Genomic DNA, 22494 nt, shown 5'->3' on the forward strand with positions numbered 1-22494 from the left:
GGAAGCTATTTAAAATATGTTTTCGAATCTTTTAGCTTCTAATCTAGAAACTACTTTAAATAGCTACAATTTCCAGTTACTTTAAAATAGTGTAATTTGCTAATTTCTTTTCTAATGTTAATCTATAACTGCCGTGTTGTGTTAATACATGTATTTAATTGTTTATCATGTTTTATGAAGTTGTATTAAGTTGATACATGTTTTTATCATAGTGTTATCATATTTATCAATTTTTTTTCTTTAAAATGTGGAAAGCTAAAACACATTATACATGTATATTTAAAATATACGTTAAAAACATTATAATAGATGCCAATTTTCTTTTCTTTTTTTTTTTTATAAATATCAAACATATTACTAATATTTTAGATATATGAGGAATGGGATTAGATTTTGTCTTTTTCGATACCTATAGATAATAGAATATAGAATATTCAAGTCAAACTAGTTAAACTTCTCACTTCCATTGCATGAGATTAACATACCACCACTTCCATTGCCATCGCCGCCATGATCATTGATCATCACCATCTTTTTTTTTTTTTTTTTTTTTTCTAAAATCCATTATAAAAAAATAACAAATTCTCAAGGAAGAACTCGAATATTACATTACAAACAAAATTCTCTTAACTAACAATCGTGAATAACATCTATAAGCGATTTATTATATCATCAAATAAAAACCTCATCTACATTGGTGTCTACTAAAATTGGGATTAGAAGTCAACTTTTTTAACAATGTTGCCAATCTTCTACCACCTGCCCCAGGCTTCAAAACACCAAACCCATCATTATGAAACCTTGAGCACTTTTGATGCTTATCATCATCATCACTCTTCAAACACCAACCCCCATGAGAAAAATGAGTAGGATGACTTCTTTTGAGTAGTTCATGGTCAATTCTATCAAGAACTCCATTGTTGTGCTTGAATTTTCTTGCAAAAGGGCGACTACTTAGAACCATTTTTCTATAGTCTCGGGGTCCAAGCAACCTTGGATGCTGTTTTGGAGGAGTGTCCCATGAGATGTAATGAAGATCATGGTTGACTGTGGTGTTCTTGTACTCTTTTGAGTTGCATATAACAGTTTGAAAGTATCCTTCTGGAGATGAAACAAAATTCGTGTAGTAAAGTAGAAGTGTTCGTGGTAGGTTTTCATAACCCATTATGCAATATTCTGCAAATGATCTTGATAATATAGTCCATGCTGAACCTGTATGATAATATACATATTAATTTATATTTATATATATTATAACTACAAGTTTCAACCATATATTTGGATGACATAACAGGGTAGATTTCAAAGTGGTTAAAGAAAAATTGGGTGCTTTTTCAGAAGTTCACATGATATGTCATTAAAGTTATTACGTACACCTACAAAATAGCATGTTACATGGCCCCCACATGGAATGCCTCATTTTTTTCGCCCCAAAACAAGTAACTCAAGATTTGCTTTGGAGTTAAAAGAAATTGAACACGTTGATAGAATGAAATCAAGATTTGAAACATAATTGAAGAAGAAATGAAAGAAAAATTAACCTGTATACAACTTGAAAGCAGTGGGGAGAGTTCTTTGTTTGATTACCCACCATATATCTGATTTATTTGAACTGTAAAGACCTGGGTCGATCATTATTGGCTTCCCTCTCTTGTTCCTGCAAATAATTATTCAACCTAATATGATCAAGATTTGGAATTAATTGCATTTAAATTATTAAACGGAAAAAAAAGATTATGAATGTTGAAATAAATATAATATCATTATCAGGTGAGTATCAAATTATCTGATTTTGAATTTAGATGTACGATCCAAATGCCCTCTTGGCTTCATGTGACATGTGTTTTTCTTATCTTCCCCAATTATAATATGTCGAAAAGAGAATTAAATTACTCATTCAGCCGTATTATAATTGGAAAAAGAATTGACTTTTCTTGTAATTTAACACAAGTAATCAAAACAGCTACGATAAAAAAAAAAAGATCGAAAATCAACAATCAAGAATTGACTACGTTTTTCTAGAATCTAAAAGAGAAATGTAATTTTAATGGAGAGATGGAAAATGATGGCATCTTACAGTTTCCAACCCAACCGACTGCTGTGCTGGATGAAATTGAGATGTCTTGGCAGCACCGAGAAGGCAGATATCAGATCTGAAAATGGCGATCACAAAATCGAAAAAACATAAATCAACAATTAATTCATCAAAATGTTCATAAATAAGAGAATAATCTTGAGATAATCAAAACCCTGATTCCCTAGAAATAATGTAAGTACTCACCTTACCATCTTGAGTGACCAAAGGGTAATCAGAAGCACTGAGATTAATAAACCAATCCCACTGCGCATCTATCCTCAGAAGCATCGACATGGCGTGCAAAGTAGTCGCAAGCATCGTTGGTCCTCTGTACGTCACTCTATTAGGTTTCCCTACAATCATAACGTTCCCCACAAGTTGGAAAACATGATTATCCCTAACGAATCTCGCAATCTCTCGATGTTCATCTTCCGTAGCTTCCCGTTCCAAATGAATCAAGTACAAGTTCCCCGGATGGTAAAGCGCTTGAATCGTTCGTTTCAGCTTGGCAGTGTCGCCTTTGGATGCAGAGATCAAGTAGGCGAAGGAAACTGGGTATGGCCTGGAGTTGTTGATCGATTTGGGGATTAGGAGAGTTGTTGGGATTGATGATTGGTTTAGTATGTTGATATCAAATGAAGTTGAATAGGTGGATATGTAGAGCATTGTGAAGAAAAGTGATATGAGAATGAAGGAAATTAGGAATAACTTCAAACCCATTGTAGTTTGAGATCCAGGAGATCGATCTCCAACAAAGAGTTGTTGATTAAGATGAAGTAGATGGCTGTAGTTGGAGGTTAAATGTGAACAAAGATGAAAGAGTGCAGATGAGTTTTGTTGGGTGGGTTGCGTCCATTGGAAGGGGGTTAAACTTAAATACGAACAAAGGAAGTCACTCTCAAAGTTGGGTGTTACAGCCAGCCTACAAATTGTTTCTATGAATACGATAAAATTATTATTGGAGATATTATAATGTTTGGTGCAAATATATTAATATAGAATTAAAAAAACTCAATGAAAAAACGATTTTCCATGAAGAAGTGTAAAATTTTTACCATCCTAAATATGGTCGCATATTTTATAATATCAAATTAGACGAATCCTCGCGCGTTACGCGAGAATAAAATTATATAGTTAAAATAATATGTTTTATCAAATTATTATTTAATATTTCTACTTTGAAACAAAATGTTAGTAGTAAAGCAAACATATAGTTAACATATTATAGTTTAATTTTTAAGTCATTGTGATATATACAATTATTTAATAATTTTATAAACCGTTTAAAATTATGTAAATTATATATCAAATTATTGATAATATAACGGGTAACAAAACGTATGAACAAAAATATGAACTGCAACTTTTAATAACATAAAAAAAACATATATTATAACATTTGTATTAAAAAAGATATATATATATATATATATATATATATATATATATATATATATATATATATATAACGAATAATAAAAAATATGAAAAATAAACACTATAACTTTTAATAACATAAAAACACTAAAACATCTATTATAACATTTATATTAACTCTTCATATTTAAATCACAAATCTCTTCAAATACATTAATGTTTTTAATGAGCAACTATTTACAACCTTATAAAAGAAAGGAAAATAAAAAGTTATTAGTGATTACTAATGTGATATCCCCAAAATCACGGCCAGAAAAGACCGGTTTCATTTATGCTTTTAGAATAATTTCAGAGTAAATCCTTTTGATTTAAAAAAGTTATGGAATTTGTTACAAAAAACAAAACGTGATAAAATAATATTTACCAAAGCATTTCATAAAGAAATGTATTTTCATTATATAATCAAAACTCGGGATGGCATGTTCCGATACAGACCATAAAGCATAAACGATAACATTACAAGTCATTCAACATATATATACATATACAGACTTTTAAACAAAACAACTTGATGGTTCGTCCATCTTATGCCCTTGCGCCACTTCCTGTAATACAAATAAACTGAGTGGGTCAGGCTTGGGAGCCTGGTGAGCATATAGGGTTTTCAACCCATAATAAATAATTAAATTAATTTTCATCAACCAACAATAACTCAATTACTCATTCCCGTTATTCTCACTTTACGTCCCTAAAATAACTAACACAAGGGACCTAGTTTAAGAATATTTCATAAGGGCGACAACACATGTTTCGGGGGTTTCCCAACAATATATGTCAAATAAGGCAACCGTGAGGGGATGGAGTACATCGAATGAACACTCAAGTTTATTAACACCTACAGGTGGCGAGCCTGCTAGCGTTCCACATAACTGTCTAGAAAAGTCTGTGGTCGTCATCTAAACTCCGCTAGATGACTGAATCAAAAACAACATCGAGGCCTCTCATCTGTTTATCACACATCAACTATCAACCCATGTTCTACCCAATATATTAGTAGATAATAATATATATTTATATACATAGTTTAAAACCTGTATAGTATTATCATTCAATACATATTCCAAACAACAGATGAGACACATACACATAACACGTATTTCATAAAGAATAAATCATATCTATGAGATTGAAGAAAGTGAATATACATTCACACATATAACAACAAAATATACACATAATACGTATTTCATATAAAATACTTCATAATTATGCGTTAGAAGAAAGTAACTACACACTCACTTGATCAGAAGATGATCGGACAGCACTACGACTTGTAGAAGTAGTATTCTTCGGTAGATCTTGAAGATCTTCACACAAACCGGGCTTCTCGCGGGCAGAGCTTCGGCTCGGAAACTCTTTTCTTCTCGGGATCTTCGGGCTTCGGGACTCGCTTCGGGTCTCGGAATGATACCGGGGCTTCGGGGGTACTTCTTTGCACGTAAATCGAGGTAGTATGGGGGAGAGAAGGGTGAATTAGCAACCTTGGCTGGCTGCCCCTTCAAATCTATTTATAGGGCAAATTTCTCATTTTCCACGTCGTGGGCTTGGTCGTCACTGCATGTGTCATCGTCCACTTGATCTGTTAGGCTCCAAAATGCGTCAGAAGTCATGCCACATCGTGACCACTGTTGCCACGTCGTGGTCTCTAACACAGCTTTGGGGTTCGCGCCCTGAACTTCATAAATTCATAACTTTCGTATACGAACTCCATTTTCGACGTTCTTTATATCAACGCGTAGGTAAAAACAAGATCTACAACTTTCATTTAGACTCTGTCGGCTAATTTTGACTTTATTTTTATTATATTATTTTTAGTAAGCTAGGACAGGAAAACTCCGTTCGAAATTCATAACTCTTTCATCTGAACTCCGTTTTCGCCTATCTTTTTATCGTTTCGCTACTATTAACGAGATCTTCGATTCTCGTTTAGATTGTTTTGGCTAAAAATCGCTCGGTCTCAAATCGAGTATCGGGCTGCATACTGCTAAGTCGAAACTTAGAAAAATCATAACTTCCTCATACGAAGTCAGATTTGGGCGTTCTTTTTATGCACGCTCTCGGTTTAATGAGCTCTACGACTTTCGTTTATATTACTAAGGATAAATATCGCTTTAACGTAAATTTCACTTTTTACGTCATTCAGCAACATGCCGGTTCTGTCGCGAAACTTTGACAGATCATAACTGATGGGTTTTAGGCATAAGAACAATCCTATGTGCTCATACAAACCCTAATGCTTGGATCTAGGTTTCTCTATTGCACATGCTTTGAATCCAAGACTAATAAACTAAGATCTAACATATTATAAACTGAATTAGGGTTTATAGAATTACCTTTGATTGTTATATAACAATAACAATCAATTCCTTGCTTGAATTGGCCTTAGAAAGCTTAGTGCCTCAAGTGTTGCACCTCTAATGGAGTCACAAACACCACTAAGCAACTTGGATGAAGAGGAGAAGAAGAGAGGCTGCCCAAAAACGGCTGGAAACCCTAATGGAAGACTTGTCCACGTTTTTGGGGCATAGGGGCCCTTTATATACATGTAGGCTATTAGGGTTTACAACTAGGAAACTCTAATCTGACTGCTTAGGCCCTAAGCAGGCCATGGACTCCTTAAACATATCCCTTGGACGATTTCTAATGGGCTTCCCATAGAATTCGTCCAACCTATATATTATTAGGTGATCCATAGCCCAATTATAATTATCTTATAATTACAACTTCAGTCCCCTAAGTTTAATTAATTTCTTTTAGCCACAAAATTAATTATCAATTAATTATTGACTAATATTAATTAAACAATATGATTTCTCCTTTAATATATTATTCTCATAATATATTAATAAATCATATTTAAACCTTTCTCTCCTTAAATCATCCTACATATTGCTATGGTGAAGGCAACCCAAAAGGACCATGCTCATAATCGGGTCAAGTACATACCAAAATAGTTATGGACTTAGACACTAATCCAACAGTCTCCCACTTGGATAAGTCTAATAACTATTTTCCGTATGACTTCAGAACCTGATCAGCAATCGTAGCTTTCAAAAGCCGCTGTCAACTCTGATCTTATCAAATAGCGTGTCCTTTAGATAAGGGATTATATATTCCTCCATTCTCAATATATCGTATAGACAAAAGACATGAATTTCAATCATTCTCTCTATACTGTTTCCCGACTTCCGATTTATGATGACTGACAACAGACTACGATTGAACACATCAACTTAGTCCCGGCTTGGCCAAGCGCTTAGGTGTCATCACTAAATCATCGAGAGGCCCATAGATATCGCTTTTATCCTACTTTGGGTAAAAGGAATGGATAAACTTCAACTCATATGCTCGCTTGCATTTATTGATCGAGTCACACACAACAATAAGTTTTATAACACCAAGTTACTGGTGCGTTTACTTATTATCAATGTGCAACCGACCAACAAATAACAACTCACATGTCTCGGTTTCAAGAATATACAATATTATCGTCTCACTAATCACTCACGATAAAACCATGAAGTGATCCAAGTGAGCGTGGGTTTAATCCAATACTCTAATCTTATCAAAGCACTCATGAACTCTGCAGCAAACTTGTGCCATGTCTAAACACTTCAGACAATCTACAGACAGATTCATGACAGTCTTTATTCATACCTACTCCCAACGTATGACTGACTGTGGATGTTTGAATAACCTAGTTATTCTGGAAGTCAAAACATGCAAATTGAAACATAACAATAATACTTAATCCTATATGGCCTCAAACTTGTGAGAGTAAATAAAACACTTCTATTTAACCACCATATTGATTACTCATTATTATCGTTTACTGTTTCAGAAAATCAACTTATTACTCGAATTACAACAATAGTTATCCCATGCATAAAGCATGCACACTATGTTTCCTATGGTCCTTACTTTGTGAAATAGATCAATTGAAAAACCTTTTTAATGATGCTGATTTCACAATTCCCAATCCTTATCATTAGTGTAAGAACACAAGGTTCTTTGCTACTGTTAGAATATGCTAGATTCTAACATTTTACGCAACGATCCTTTCGTAAAGTCATAGCACAAAAGTCACCAAGACTTGGCTAATGAAATTACAAAGTACTTTCTTAGAAATTGTTACAAGACAATTCCATAGACGTGAAGTCTCACATTCAAAGTACATTCCTTTGAACATCCTTCTTGCATAAAAGTTTCTAATCTAGACATAGATTCTTAATTATCCAACTCCCAATATGGAAACATTTCCACATTTGCCATATGAAAACTCATTCTTAATAGAATCTTATCTATTCATAATAATGTCGATATGGTCCATCCAATATCATACTTCCAACTACTCACAAGCGACCAATCCTCAGCGAACTTTGGATCGTCCTTTGATAGTTGTTTAATAATTTTAGTCAAAACCAATTCTAGTCCTTTTTCCCTCTTAATGCGCTAAACATTTGGAAATTTTAGAATGGTAAATTATAGCATTTGCAATCGATCCTATACCCGAAGTGTATGGGACACGATGCATAAAGATATGATACTTTACCAATCTTTTTCCATAATATTTAATGTGTCATGTTCTCATAGTTCGAACTATGAAGAGGGATGCCGTAATCATAATCGAATTTTAAGAACTCACAATGTATCCTTTGACTGAAAATATTAAAATTTCTCAATCTAAGCTTTAGATTTTGAAACGAAGTATAATATTCTCTCCCTTAATTATATCAAAACAACTTTTCAACCCATGCAACTTTGCAAATTGAATCTTTGTTTTTCTATAATTAATATTGCTAACTTGCAATACCTGCCATAATAATCATAACACTTATGCTCCCACTATCATGATGATTATTATCATATAAGCATAACACTTATGCTCCCACTAGCTTTGACATGTATTTAGAGAACAAATGAACTTCCAGAAAACAAAGCCTATTGAATTTCTGAAATTCATATTTCTAATACCAGATGCTTCGATAAGCCTTTATCTAAGCTTCTTAAACTTATACACCTTCACCTTAGATAGCTCATATGTGTGTTTAAGCAATTTATAATTTATGTTACTAAGTTCCAAATGTTCAAACTAATTGCCAAGTCTCACAATTCGAACTATGGAAAGGGATGTCGTAACCATAATCGAATGTGAGAATACAATTTTCACAATCGTTATCTTCTTAAAACCTCTCTTAGTGAAAGTATTTCCTCACAGTCATTTTCATGAAGGAGGGAATCTTATGACACTTAGATTTTATGGTGTATGAGTTCCTATCCATGTGAATTTGCCAAAACCAAGGTTTGCGACAAATCCAAACTCATATGGACTGAACTTTCTTAATCTTGATTTGCCCTATGGTAACACGAGTGCCCACCATGTCTTCCAAGTAGTTTAGTAACCTGTCCTTACACATCAATGTACATTCCATCGACTAAGGCTCTAGTATGCATTCAAATGAGAACTCATAGAACTCACATACGCAATTAACTTAATTGGAATGGCACAGAAAACAAGATAATGTCAGTATGACAGGTTGTAAACCTCAAGTCATGTGCTAGTGATGATCGATAAGGTTTATTCTTGATTTGTTCTTGAAACTTTTCAAGACCATTAAGACTCCCACTGACTCCTTGACATATAAGATTCTCTTGTCAAGAGACATTTCTTGACAAAGCAAATATTCAAGAGTTAGTGTAGTTCTTATCAAGACAAAACACTTCACATAATTGGTCCTAGTTGGTCTTTGTCTTATCCAAGACATCACAACTTACTAATTTTAAATGTGCAAGAATAAGAAAACCTTTTTCTAAATTCCACATTTGATGAGTGTTATAAACCTACTTAAGACTTTTCACTCAATGTCACAATCTTGACTTTAAGACTTGATATTGGAACGAAGTATGATTGACTTATTGATTTAACCATTTCTACAATTCTTGATTCCTCTTCTTAGACATGCAATTGCACTAAGACTCACTTAGAGGATCAATTGAGACATGGTTCTTAATCATTAAGACTTCATCATAAAACACAATAAAAGGTACTCTCCCTTCTTCTTAGAATGGAGAAACTTTTATCTTTCTGCCTTCTTGATTCTTCTTATTCGTTCTGCTATTGATTGAAACTATTTCAGTTAACTCAGAATTATACTCAATCTTATAAGTATAACCATATTTACTAAACTTTAGTAAATCATGACGAATATCTTTGTCACTCTTGTGGTAGACTTGATCAACGTACGACCTAGTGTACTTGATCTCCTAGTCCTTCAATTGACACTTTGCCAAAGAATTAGTCTAAGTTTCCCAAATGTGAAAGTTTTTCATTCATCATACAATGCACATTGCATGATTCCAAGTTTCTGTCCAATTGAAACTTGGGCGATGAGAAACTCTCCCTATTTGGTAAACTTTTGACATTTCCACAAATAACACAATTAAGAATCAAATCCATTATTGCTAATAATAGAAACATTCAAACATTAATTCTTTCATACATGCCATTGCAAGGATAAATAAATAAGATAAAGTCAAAATTCATTTTATTGCGGAAAAAATTTTGTCCTTACAATGCAATTCAATTGAAAAACTATGTTATTACATATTTCTTAACAATCTATTCTAACTCCAAGTAGTAGCTCAAGAATCCATTCTTCAAGTAATGCGATCGAAATCCATTTCTTCATGATTAGATTCAGCTCACTTCTTTTCTCAAGCTTCCTCTCTTTTCTTCGATCCTACAAAACATCAAAATGTAATCTTATCACATCATGTATTAAGAATCTAGAATAGGAACTCAAAACGGTTAGATAATGGATTTTACCTAGAGTAGAGTCATACGTCTTGACTCTTCCATCTCTTAGATCTTTCAGGTAGTTAGGGCAGCTTCGTCTCTAATGCCCCTTCTCTTGGCAATAAAAGCAAATGGACTCCTTTGGCACAGCACATCGGACAATCACAGACTTAGTTCTTTCTGGACTTCCAATGTTGCCAGTGTCCATTGAAGTTTGGGAGTTTGATTCACTAGACAAATTTGCTTGACCAGCACGCCAAATCATTGCTGATTCAGCAGCTATTAGCAAATAGGTGAGATCAATTAGGGTCACGTCGTGGTCCATCATATAGTACTCTCTAACGAACTCACTATATGATTTAGGAAGTGACTGAAGAACCCAGTCAACAGCCAACTCGCTTGAAATCTCGACACCCATCATGATTAACCTATCAATGTGTGACTTCATCTCTAAGACGTGTGCACACACAGGTTTCCCATCTTCGTGTTTACTTGCCAAAAGGGCTTGAGTGAGCTTGAACTTTTCAAGCCTTTGAACTTGTGGGTCAGGGAGAATAATTGGAGGAGGTGGAGGAAGTGAAGCACGACTCTCATTTCCTTGATCGTATCTCGGAACGTCATCTTCATTTGGAAAGCTTGTTCCAAAGGATTTGGGAAGACCATTGTAAGATGTAGACATCTACAAAACGGGAGAAAATTCAAGTTAATTTGATTAGAATTCTTGATGCAACACCCAAATGAAACATCAAGCTAGGATCCAACACAATACTCTACAACCTAGAAGAGGGATGCCGTAATCTAGTTGCAGAATATCTGAAGGTAGGTAAATGACGATTTACCAATTTCCACCATGAAAAACAAAAAGGAAGTTTAAGTTTTAAATGAATTGAAACTCCTAGATCTTTTGATATTCATTGAACTTTTCAATGGCATGTTTAATCTCGATTATGCCCTACTATTTGTGACTGGGATGCCGAGGATCACAAACAAGGTGTGAATAACCATACGAATCACGTGGTGCGCTCAATGCTACAATCATCTAATCAATGTGCCGGTTAGCCACACACGCTCCATTGATCTATGATAAGCATCGAGCCACCCTTCGCCACCAATGTCATCCCCAAATTAGTGTGCCGGTTAACCACACACGCTCCACTAACGTTTGACAAGGGTACGAAGTGTAATTCCATGGGTTAGCATACAATTTCACATTTTTCCTAAAGTAACTATGATTTGGGAATTAGTAAAAGCATTTAGTTACTTTGTACTTCATTATACTTATAATGGAAGGTTTCTGTCCTATCCTACCCGTTCGGCTAACGACCCTCCACTAGTCAAGAGTGCGGTGGGTAAGAGTGGATACCCATTCAATCGCCATTTTATAGGCAATTTCCTTAAACACCCCTTATAGACCAGCTTCGTGAATGAGGCCTACTAACGGTAAGACTGACTGTTTACTCATACATATATAATATTAGACTTTTAATGTTATATATAGTATAGGGTGTATTTTACACTTTTAAAACACTAGGTGGTTTAATTTAGTAAAATTATGCTTATAATTTAATTAAATATAAACCAAAACTTTATGGGTTTATTAAATCACTTTTAATTATACACTTTAATTAATTAATAAAACCATAAGGGTGTGATTTGAACCTTTTCAAATTTCTAGGGTTTTAGAATTTAATATTTCAAAATTAAACTTTTAGTCAAATTTTAAAATCCTAAACTTGAGGGTAGGTTTTGAAACATTTCGAAACATAAGGGATCAAATGACAAATAATTCAAATTAAACAATTAATTTTGTGATTATCTATATTTTACTTAATCTCATTTTATTTATTTATTTATTTTTTATTTATATGGAAAGGATAATACAAGATCTTCAATTATCCAGTTTAAACAATTAAATTGATAATCACAAAGATAGCAATATCCAAATCCCTAAAATCTTGGGATCTTATCTTGGGGGGCAAGGAATTTTCGAAATCCCTAGGGTTTCCTAACCCTAATTTCGAAAATTGGAGGCTAGGCAAAAAAAATTTAAGAACCCTATCAAAATCGCCAACTAAGGTTTTGCAACCCTAATTTGCGAAAAACACCATGCCTTAGGGTTTACATGCCATAGACCCTAATTTGTCAAATTCATAAAACATATAAGCATCAAATACAACTGAAACAAACCAAGGCTCTGATACCACTGATGGGTTTTAGACATAAGAACAATCCTATGTGCTCATACAAACCCTAATGCTTGGATCTAGGTTTCTCTATTGCACATGCTTTGAATCCAAGACTAATAAACTAAGATCTAACATATTATAAACTGAATTAGGGTTTATAGAATTACCTTTGATTGTTATATAACAATAACAATCAATTCCTTGCTTGAATTGGCCTTAGAAAGCTTAGTGCCTCAAGTGCTGCACCTCTAATGGAGTCACAAACACCACTAAGCAACTTGGATGAAGAGGAGAAGAAGAGAGGCTGCCCAAAAACGGCTGGAAACCCTAATGGAAGACTTGTCCACGTTTTTGGGGCATAGGGGCCCTTTATATACATGTAGGCTATTAGGGTTTACAACTAGGAAACCCTAATCTAACTGCTTAGGCCCTAAGCAGCCCATGGACTCCTTAAACATATCCCTTGGACGATTTCTAATGGGCTTCCCATAGAATTCGTCCAACCTATATATTATTAGGTGATCCATAGCCCAATTATAATTATCTTATAATTACAACTTCAGTCCCCTAAGTTTAATTAATTTCTTTTAGCCACAAAATTAATTATCAATTAATTATTGACTAATATTAATTAAACAATATGATTTCTCCTTTAATATAGTATTCTCATAATATATTAATAAATCATATTTAAACCTTTCTCTCCTTAAATCATCCTACATATTGCTATGGTGAAGGCAACCCAAAAGGACCATGCTCATAATCGGGTCAAGTACATACCAAAATAGTTATGGACTTAGACACTAATCCAACAATAACTTCTTCGTTATAACTCGGATTTCGGCATTCTTTATATATTCGGAAACCTCGTTTCAACTACTACAACATTATCCAAAGATATCGACTTAACCTACTATTTTATTTTGACGCTTATTTTTATTCTTAATTCATTTAAGTCACACAACTAAGCACAAAACATATAATACTCAAATAGTACATTCTTATTATTTCAAAATGGGTTACAAAGGTTAACGTAGACTATTACATTGTTATTGATGACAAGCCCAGAAACACAGACGTTACAACTAATTAATAATCATAAGTTAAAAACTCTTGAGTTGTAACTAATAAATATACATAAATTAGAAACTCTTGAGTTGTAGTGTGAGTTTCAAATGAATGCGGTACTTGGAAATGTATATATGATTATTATTATTATTATTATTATTATTATTATTATTATATTTGTCTAAATAATTGGTTTTGATGCATCATTTTAATCCCTTCAATTATTAGACATAAAGATATTTAATTATAAAGTTATAACATACATAGGTACATATACATGTTAAACAAATCACATATAATATATATATTTTCGTAAATGTCATATGTAATTCTTGTCGTAGTAATATGAATAAATTACTTTCATATGAAGAACATATCATGATAAGTCTATTATAATTACATATCAAACGTTCAAAATTATGTTATCTTTTAAATATTGTCTTTTAAATATGTTTTGTAGGATAACCCAACAAAAAATAATAGAAAATAAACATAATGAAAATAGAAAAACTCCAATCAAATAAATAAGAGCATTGAGTGGTTGAATATATAAACAAAGATGTTACATAAACATACATTTAAATCAAAAGAAAAAACTAACATTTGTCAACTTTGCTCAAACAAAAAAACCTATATCCATTTTATGAATCTTCTTTCTTCATTTAATATCATTCAACCATAGAAACTTGATGACAATTCTTCACTAACCTGCAATCAAAATATTTTTCTTGAAAAAGAATAATCAGAAAGATATTCGAAGCAAAATATTGATATTTGGAGAGTCACATTCAAGATTGAGTAATACACACAAATCACATAGAAAGATTAAATGAGAAATTGAATATAAAGAAAGAATAGAAAAGTTTCGTTTGTATTGGTTGAAAGAAAAAAATCATATCACAATTACCATAGATGCGACATAACTCATTTCTTCAAATCATCGTATTTGGATCGTAAATGCTAACTATATGAAAACTTTTGAGTCATAATATCTTCAAATCCTTCTTACATGTAAGATTTTATATAACACAAAAGACACAAAAGATTGACCTTTTTATAATAAACTTTTCACTAAATGCTAATTAAATATAATATAAGTTATAAAACTTTTGAGTGTTAAATCATAATTAAGAAAACTTTTGAGTTGTATTAGTTAAAAAATGAGGTTTCAAATGAATGTGATTTGAGAAAGTTAAAAAAAGGGATTTCAAATGCATGAGATTTAAAAAAAATGCTAGTTTTATAAGTATGTATGATTGTAATCATATGAATTGGATTTTGAACAAAGATAATTACTTCAAAACATCACGTAAACCAATAAACCAACCATTTAAAATTGTTTGAAAGAAGTTGGTCAATTTATTGCAAACCATTTAAAAGTTAAAACTTCACCTATTTTTATAAAATACAATCGACTTGATGTTGTACAAGAAAGAAAATCACTAAATATTTTTTTTAAGCGTAAGTATCATAAAGCTATGGGTAATTTGACAATTTTCAAATGCATCAGATAGATAAACACTGACTATTTTACATGCATGTCTTGAAAAAAGTCGAATATTAGTCTTTCATGCAAATTTAATTGATTTTTCAACCACTCATGTAAAATCATTTTTTATGCGTTAAAACAAGTATCATTAAATAAAATTCGTAAAAAGACCATTAATTTTGTAATTTATTTACGTTTCTTTCTTTTAAGTATTTTTTTTCTTCATATTATAGGTATTCATGCAAAAAATATATATATATATACACAAAAAATTGTTTAATTAAACATGGTATTTATATAAAATTTTAAATGTTATTACTTTATATACATTTTTTTTTCTATTTATATGGATTTAAAAGTAAAAATACTTTTTAAGAAATATAAATATATATATATATATATATATATATATATATATATATATATATATATATTTTTTTTTTTACGTATTTAGAAGTATAAATACATTTTTAAAAATATAAAATTATACTTTTATGTTTTTTAGAAGTATAAATAATTTAAAAAAATATATATAATATGTTATTTAAAAGTATAAATACATATTTAGAAATGTATCAATAGAAAACGTGTTTATATATATATATATATATATATATATATATATATATATATATATATATATATATATATATATATATATATATATATATAAAAGCATAACAATACATATTTAAAATACAAAAAAATTATGCATTTATACTTCTAAAATATACATTTATACTTCTAAAAAAATATAATTATATTTCTAAAAAAAATACTTCTAACAAGGTATTTCTAACAAGAAGATTATGAGTTCCATTTCAAGCATATACTAAGTAGTCGTTCTAAAAAAGTATTCATGGTTCTAAAAATTTAGATATACTATGAAAACATAAAATTAGGTATTTATGCTTCTAAAAAAAGTAAAAATATATACTTATGTTTCTAAAAAATACAATTATACTTCTATAAATATAAAAATATGTATTTATTCATCAATAAAATATATTATAATTTCTAAAAATGTATTTATACTTCTAAAAATATGTATTTATAACTATAGTATAAAAAAATGTTAAGGTAAATACAGAAAAAAAAAATTAAATTTAAAGGTTTTTTTTATGAATTTCACTTCATGATAACATGGAACATATGATATAGTAGAAAAAATGTCAAAAACCAAAGGAAAAAAAACTTGAAAAGTTCCATTTTCTAGGCACAAAAAAATAAGATAGAACCATATTTAAAAATAAAACCGTTAAATATTTTAATGCGAATACCCTCTTAGTTAACTAAATTTTTTTTGGCTAAGTGAATGTTTTCTATTATTTACATACAATTGTACCTTAATTTTCCATTCATTAATAAGCATATATATTCCAATTTTATTTCATTATTTTAAAGAAACATAATTTTTCTTTCAAGTATTAATTTTAACGTTTTTAATGATTATTCTAGTTGGCAACAATGTCGAATCCAGGATCCAAATACACGTGTGTCCAACTTAATAAAGGTAATAACGGGTTGATGAAGCTTGTTTATTAGGTGGGGTTATCGTGACAGAGCATGCTGGACCATAGACAAAAAGTAAACTTAAAGCTACCGGTAAAATCTATCAACTCGTTAACTGAAAGTAGAGAAACAGTCAAAAAGTTGGAGAGGGGTAGAGAACGATGGCAGTATGCCCACAACAATTTTATATTGATTCTGTTGAATAAAAAAATAAGGGTGTCCATTTATATTATTGTCAATGTTTTGAAAACCGGACCGGACATCGAACCGGCAGTTTAACCGGGTCGATGGGTCAACCGGTTCAACCGGTCGGACCGTTCAAGAAAACCGGATGAACCGGACGACTTCATTATTACATCATTATTGTATTTAAAATTTTAAAATATTCCAAAAAAATACAAAAATAAACTTTAAGCCCAAAATATCAATAAACATTAGTTTTCAACATTAAATAAAAATATCAAACATACAAAATATCAAGAAAATAATTCAACACATCTTGATTCTAGTCTTCAAAAAAAAAAGTTTACAACATAAACATCAAAATACCATGAAATGTATCAAAATGCAAACTTCAATCACAATTTAATTTTCATCTAAATGAATCAATGTCAATTTCTTCTAACGCGGCTCCATCATCATCTTCTTCATCATCTTCAATACCAAATTCAAATTCAATTTTATCAAAAATTAAACTCAAATTGAAGAATAACAAAATATTGATAGAATAACATAAAATACTAACCTTGAGAAACTTGAGATTCAAACATCATTGATTCGTCGTAGTTTGGTGGTTCTTCTTCAACCATATTTTCCAATTCATTATAATTTAGTTCATCCTCCGGTATTTCATCAACCACCCAAAACTCGATTTTATCAATACTTTCATAATCAATCGGATCATAAGACTTTTTGTAATCCTTGAGCCTAGAGAAAAATATTAATATACTTTTACACATAAGTAAAAAAATGAAAAAAAAAAGTTTAAATGTATACATTACCTATTTTGTAGACGCAAATTATAATGAACATAAACAAGGTCATTAAGTCTTTGATGCTCCAATCGATTCCTTCTTTTAGTGTGGATCCTCTCAAAGACACTCCAATTCCTTTCACACCCGGAAGAAGAAGCAGTTTGGCTTAAAATTCGAATTGCAAATTTTTGCAATTCCGGAGCATCTCCACCATGTAATTTCCACCATTCATCTAATGCAAAATAACAAAATAATATTATAATATTTTTATTATAATTCACTATTAATAAAAATTTGAAAAAAAAAGTTACCGGGACGAGTAGTATTGCGAGAAGCGAAAGCAAGTTTTCTACCAAAACTACCCTCATGCTCACGAAACAACTTTAGTTGGTCCATGAGAGTTAGACCATCCACGATACCAGCACTGCTATAACGCTCAATCATATCCATTATCCCCCCAACCACCTCTGGTTTCTTAGAAAAATTTTCCTGATCATATTGAAATACTGGATTCAACCAATAAGCAGCAGCATGAAGACTCTTACGCAACATCCTATCCCACCGATTTTTGATGATGTTAGTAAACGGGGTGTACAACTCTCTGTTGTTACGAAAAAGTTTCTTAATTCCTTTTTTTGCCCTATACATCCCTTCGTATACATAACCTAAAAAAAGAAAAAAAAAACATCAATTAAAATAATAAAATGATAATATATTTGTAAACATCATTAAAGAATATAAACAAAAATTATACCTAAAGCCGGCTTCTCATCCGAATCACAAATCCGTAAAAGTCTCAACATTGGAGTCATGACCTTTACTATTATAGCACAATTATTCCAAAAGCTTTCATTCAATATGATAAGCTTAACTTCTTTTGCTTTTTCTAATCTAATCACTTTTTTAAAATCCGTGGAGGTAACCATAGCTTGTAAATCATGTTTGTGATCACACAAACTTTTCAATGCAATAAATGCAGTGCCAAAACGAGTGGCACCCGGACGAATAATTTCTGTCCAACCTGGTCTTTTTCTTAACCAATTTAATGGCCATTTGTGGTTATAAACAAACACTGTAACCCTCGATGCAAGTGTAACCAAATCAGCGACTTCACGCATCTCCGACATGTCCTTCATAATCAAGTTCATACAGTGAGCTGCACAAGGAGACCAAACAATGGACGGATACTTCTCACATAACAATCTTCCTGCAGCCTTATAGTTTGCAGCATTATCAGTGACTAAATGAACAACATTCTGACGACCAACAATATCAACAATCTCACTAAACAAGTTGCATAATGTTTGGGCATTACTCTCAATATCCGATGCATCAACTGATTTGATGAATGAAATCCCTTTTGCACAATACACCATAAAATTGATAAGGGGTCTTTGTCTTGTATCCCGCCACCCATCACCCATAATTGTACAACCATTTTCTGCCCAGTAACGTCTATAGGAATCAACTATAAGTTGTACGGACTGTTTCGCATCTTTCAACAATGTGACACGCATAGCATGATATGAAGGCCCCGTGTATCCATGACCCATACTAGCAACTTTGCTCATTGCTATTTGGAAAAGGGGAGAATTCACAGCATTCATAGGTATACAAGCATCATAAAACCACATAGCAAGAGCTAAATCCGTATCATGCCATCTTTCCTTACTTTGCAATGTTGCCTTAATCGATGGTTGAGAAGGATCATGCATACCTCTTTTTAAAAAAGGTGGCACGGTTTTGGTTTGGGAGGCATGAGGAGCTTTTCTCTTTCCATCTTTTTTTTGAGTTGATTGTTGGGTGAGTACTTGAACGTCATCATCATCATCATCAATAACATCATACATGTTATCTACATTCACCCCCAAGGTATCACTAAGCACACCAGCATGTTTCTCTTTTGTTTTTTTGGCATTTTCATCCAATGAACTTTTCATGACAAACTTTATATCTCCTGGACAACTCGGACATGCTGAAATAGCACCTGGCACTCCAGCAAGGTGTTGTTTCATTCTATTGATACCTCCACCGTTATATGTATTTTTACAAAAAGTACAAAAGTATGCTTTCTTTCCGCCTCCACTATCAAGCTGAGTAATATACCTCCAAGCAGGATCCTTTTTTGCCCGAACATTTGGTTGAGTAGAAGCTTGTGAACCAGATGAGACGGTATTCGATTGGGCTTCTTCGGATGGATTGGAACTTGAACCCGGAGTGCTCATAATCTATACAATTTAAATAAGCGTTTAAAAAATATGTCTACAATTTATTTTGATCATATATGGTCTAAAAAATATTTGTTTCACATTGACCATGTTAGATATATATAAATGAATTTTGAGAAATATTACAAGGACAGTGATATATAGCATGAAATGACAATCCATTATACACTACATCAAAACTTTATATTTCAAAGAACATATAGAAAAAATATGAAGATGGAAAAAAATTTCTTCTAAAGATGTTGCAATATTTTACATGTCTATATGATCAAAACTTGTATGATCAAAACTATCCAATTGAATAATTTGTTTTTATCCCAATAATAATGAACCTAGGAGATTATGACACCCATTCCTCCTTCTAAACATGTCAACTTAATTATACAAGCATAGCAAATATTCAAGCTCATAATTCATATATAAAACCTGTGAATTCACATTTATCAAAATTTCATAATAAATATTGGAACACATCATCACGTCGCTGCTTAATTATCTAAAACAACTTGAGAGTATTCTTATTCCTTTACCACATTTGAAACAATAACAAATGCTATATACACACATACACATTACATGCACCAAGATTCCCATATAACTGTAAGCCAAGGCCATACCTTATCCCTTGATCTCTTAACTTTTCTAATCTAATCTTTGTATATTTTTCGATTTCTAGTTTTTTAAGCATATCATTATCACTACATCAAAGCTTGTATGATCAAAACTATATGAACTTTAATGATGATTAAAAATAATGACTACATAACAGAACATTGGTATTACCTTTGTATTATGGAATGGAAGTGTCGATTATGGTTGAAATTGGAGAACAAATCATTGAAATCTTCACTGTGTCGCTGAATGTGGAGCAGAAATCGTTGAAATCCTTGCCCCTTCGATCGATTGGAAGCAATTAGGAAGTCGAATGAAACTGAAATCGGGGGTGTTTTAGTCGATTTTGTGAGTCGACTTCGTGAAGATGGCGTATGGGTTTCGACTTTCGAACGGCTCCTCTTCTTTCTGCGTACTGAATGCGAAATCGAGGTTTGAGAATTTTAGGTTATTCACTTATTTGAGTTATTTCCCGATGGATTTGAAGAAAACAAAAAAAAAAAAAAAAAAACGGTTCGAGGCCGGTTGAACCGGCCCGGTTGGACCACGGGTCGACGAAAACCGGCGGTTTTTTCCGGTTTAAGCAGCTACCGGTTTTTGGGAGTGAAAGAACCGGAACCAGGACCGGTTCCCGGTTGAACCGGTTGAACCGGCCGGTCCGGTCCGATTTTCAAAACAGTGATTATTGTTGCTACGTAGCCTTCTGGATGCATGTTAGTCAATCGAGAAGGCCCTTTTCTAATGCACAATCGGGAAGGCATGCAGTAAAAAAATAGACAAATGTTAGGTTAGAAAAGGATATCGAGGGATGGACCCTGATATTGCTCTTTGATGTCTAAGTTAGATGTTGATTCATGTAACGTCCCAAAAATTACAAAGATATTTTCCATCACGGTCAGATAAACCGATTAAAACCTTTAATTTACAAACATTGAGTGACGTTCATTTACTTGAAATCATGGAGTTATCAGAGTCAAATTAAAAAAGTAGCAGAATCAATATCTTCGATGCGTGTGTATACTCTCGTTGAGCTCTTTTCACGAACAACATGCAACATAAAGCTTAGTAAGTTTCCCAATATACCATATATTCCAACATACATATAATGCATTCACATAAAGTTCTCCGCTCTAGCATGTCAACATACATATTGTAACGTCCCAAAATTTAGAGCCAAAAATTTCATTTTTAATTTTTAAAAAAAAAAAAAAAAACACTAGTATGAAACATCAATAGTGTCAACTCATTTCACAATCAAAACTAGTATTTCAAATAACCCAAAATATGTCATATAAAGTAATATCAGAGTACAACTCCCAAAGATTTCATAATGCGGAAATCATAGTGTGATGCACTGCGATCATGTTGGCTCCTTTCCTTTTGAAGAATAAGTACCTGAAACCAAAATTGAAAACTGTAAGCACGAAGCTTAGTGAGTTCCCCCACCATACCACATACCATACAATAAACATATTGTCAAACATATTTGGGTGCCCGACCTACCCTGCTGGGCATACTTGGGTGCTCAACCTACCCATGTCAGACATACGGGGGTGTCCGACCTACGCCTGTCAGGATAATCTAGTTGCCCGACCTACCTATGTCAAGCATATATGGGTGCCCGACCTACCCTCCGGTTTATTTCAACCGGCTACGGGGTCTATTTCACCCCTTATCACTACCACATAATATCATATCAAAAACATACTATCAGGCATATATGGGTGCCCGACCTACCCTCCGGTTTATTTCAACCGGTTACGAGGTCTATTTCGCCCTCCTACTACTATCACATAATCACATAACATAATCATATTGTCAGGCATATATGGGTGTCCGACCTACCCACCGGTTTATTCCAACCAGCTATGGGGTCTATTTCACCCCTACCACACATACACACTCAGCCACCCTTGTGGCGGCAGGCAGTGGTCAGAGGTGATAGCCACCACCTCACGGTAATGGTGATGGCTTCTCTTGTGGTGTTCGGCCAAAAACACACACACACACAATATGCACACTAGCAGTAGAAGCATACACACACGTCTTTTACTTGGAAAATGAACCCACCCACCCACCTGGTGGCGTACGAGTACGACAATGGTCTGAGATGGT

The 22494-nt window shown here is 32.6% G+C and overlaps 2 protein-coding genes across 3 annotated transcripts; both read right to left on the minus strand.

Annotated features, from left to right (window-relative positions):
- Nucleotides 1-582: 582 nt before the first annotated feature.
- On the minus strand, nt 583-2982 carry UNE7 (Core-2/I-branching beta-1,6-N-acetylglucosaminyltransferase family protein). Of its 2 annotated transcripts, XM_079015886.1 has the most exons (4): nt 2287-2975; nt 2078-2153; nt 1542-1657; nt 583-1212 (listed from the first exon to the last, which is right to left on the minus strand). In XM_079015886.1, exons 1-4 carry the CDS (start codon nt 2795-2797, stop codon nt 686-688), a joined length of 1230 nt encoding a protein of 409 aa, XP_078872012.1. In that variant the 5' UTR covers nt 2798-2975; the 3' UTR covers nt 583-685. The 2 variants fall into 2 exon arrangements, with proteins under 2 accessions (XP_078872012.1, XP_078872014.1); XM_079015888.1 differs by lacking the exon at nt 1542-1657 and having other exon boundaries at nt 1009-1212; nt 2287-2982.
- A 14175-nt stretch (nt 2983-17157) lies between these two features.
- Nucleotides 17158-20831, minus strand: LOC145067392 (uncharacterized). The gene is made up of 6 exons (XM_079014544.1): nt 20551-20831; nt 18294-19767; nt 17851-18204; nt 17567-17771; nt 17311-17492; nt 17158-17219 (listed from the first exon to the last, which is right to left on the minus strand). The coding sequence occupies exons 2-6, from the start codon at nt 19762-19764 to the stop codon at nt 17158-17160; spliced, it is 2274 nt and encodes a 757-aa protein (XP_078870670.1). The 5' UTR covers nt 19765-19767; nt 20551-20831.
- Between the last annotated feature and the right edge of the window lie 1663 nt (nt 20832-22494).

The sequence above is a fragment of the Lactuca serriola genome, chromosome 8 (genome assembly GCF_051521515.1).
Source record: "Lactuca serriola cultivar US96UC23 chromosome 8, Lser_US96UC23_V15, whole genome shotgun sequence".
NCBI classification, from domain to species: Eukaryota; Viridiplantae; Streptophyta; class Magnoliopsida; order Asterales; family Asteraceae; genus Lactuca; species Lactuca serriola.

Coding starts and splice junctions, on each gene's coding strand:
- LOC145067392 (XM_079014544.1), bottom strand. CDS start 19,764: ATGAGCACTCCGGGTTCAAGTTCCAATCCATCCGAAGAAGCCCAATCG. Junction 17,493..17,566: donor AATTTGCGTCTACAAAATAG/GTAATGTATACA, acceptor ATTTTTCTCTAG/GCTCAAGGATTACAAAAAGT. Junction 17,220..17,310: donor TGAATCTCAAGTTTCTCAAG/GTTAGTATTTTA, acceptor TTGGTATTGAAG/ATGATGAAGAAGATGATGAT.
- UNE7 (XM_079015886.1), bottom strand. CDS start 2,797: ATGGGTTTGAAGTTATTCCTAATTTCCTTCATTCTCATATCACTTTTC. Junction 2,154..2,286: donor CCCTTTGGTCACTCAAGATG/GTAAGGTGAGTA, acceptor CGCCATTTTCAG/ATCTGATATCTGCCTTCTCG. Junction 1,213..1,541: donor TGCTTTCAAGTTGTATACAG/GTTAATTTTTCT, acceptor ATTATCATACAG/GTTCAGCATGGACTATATTA.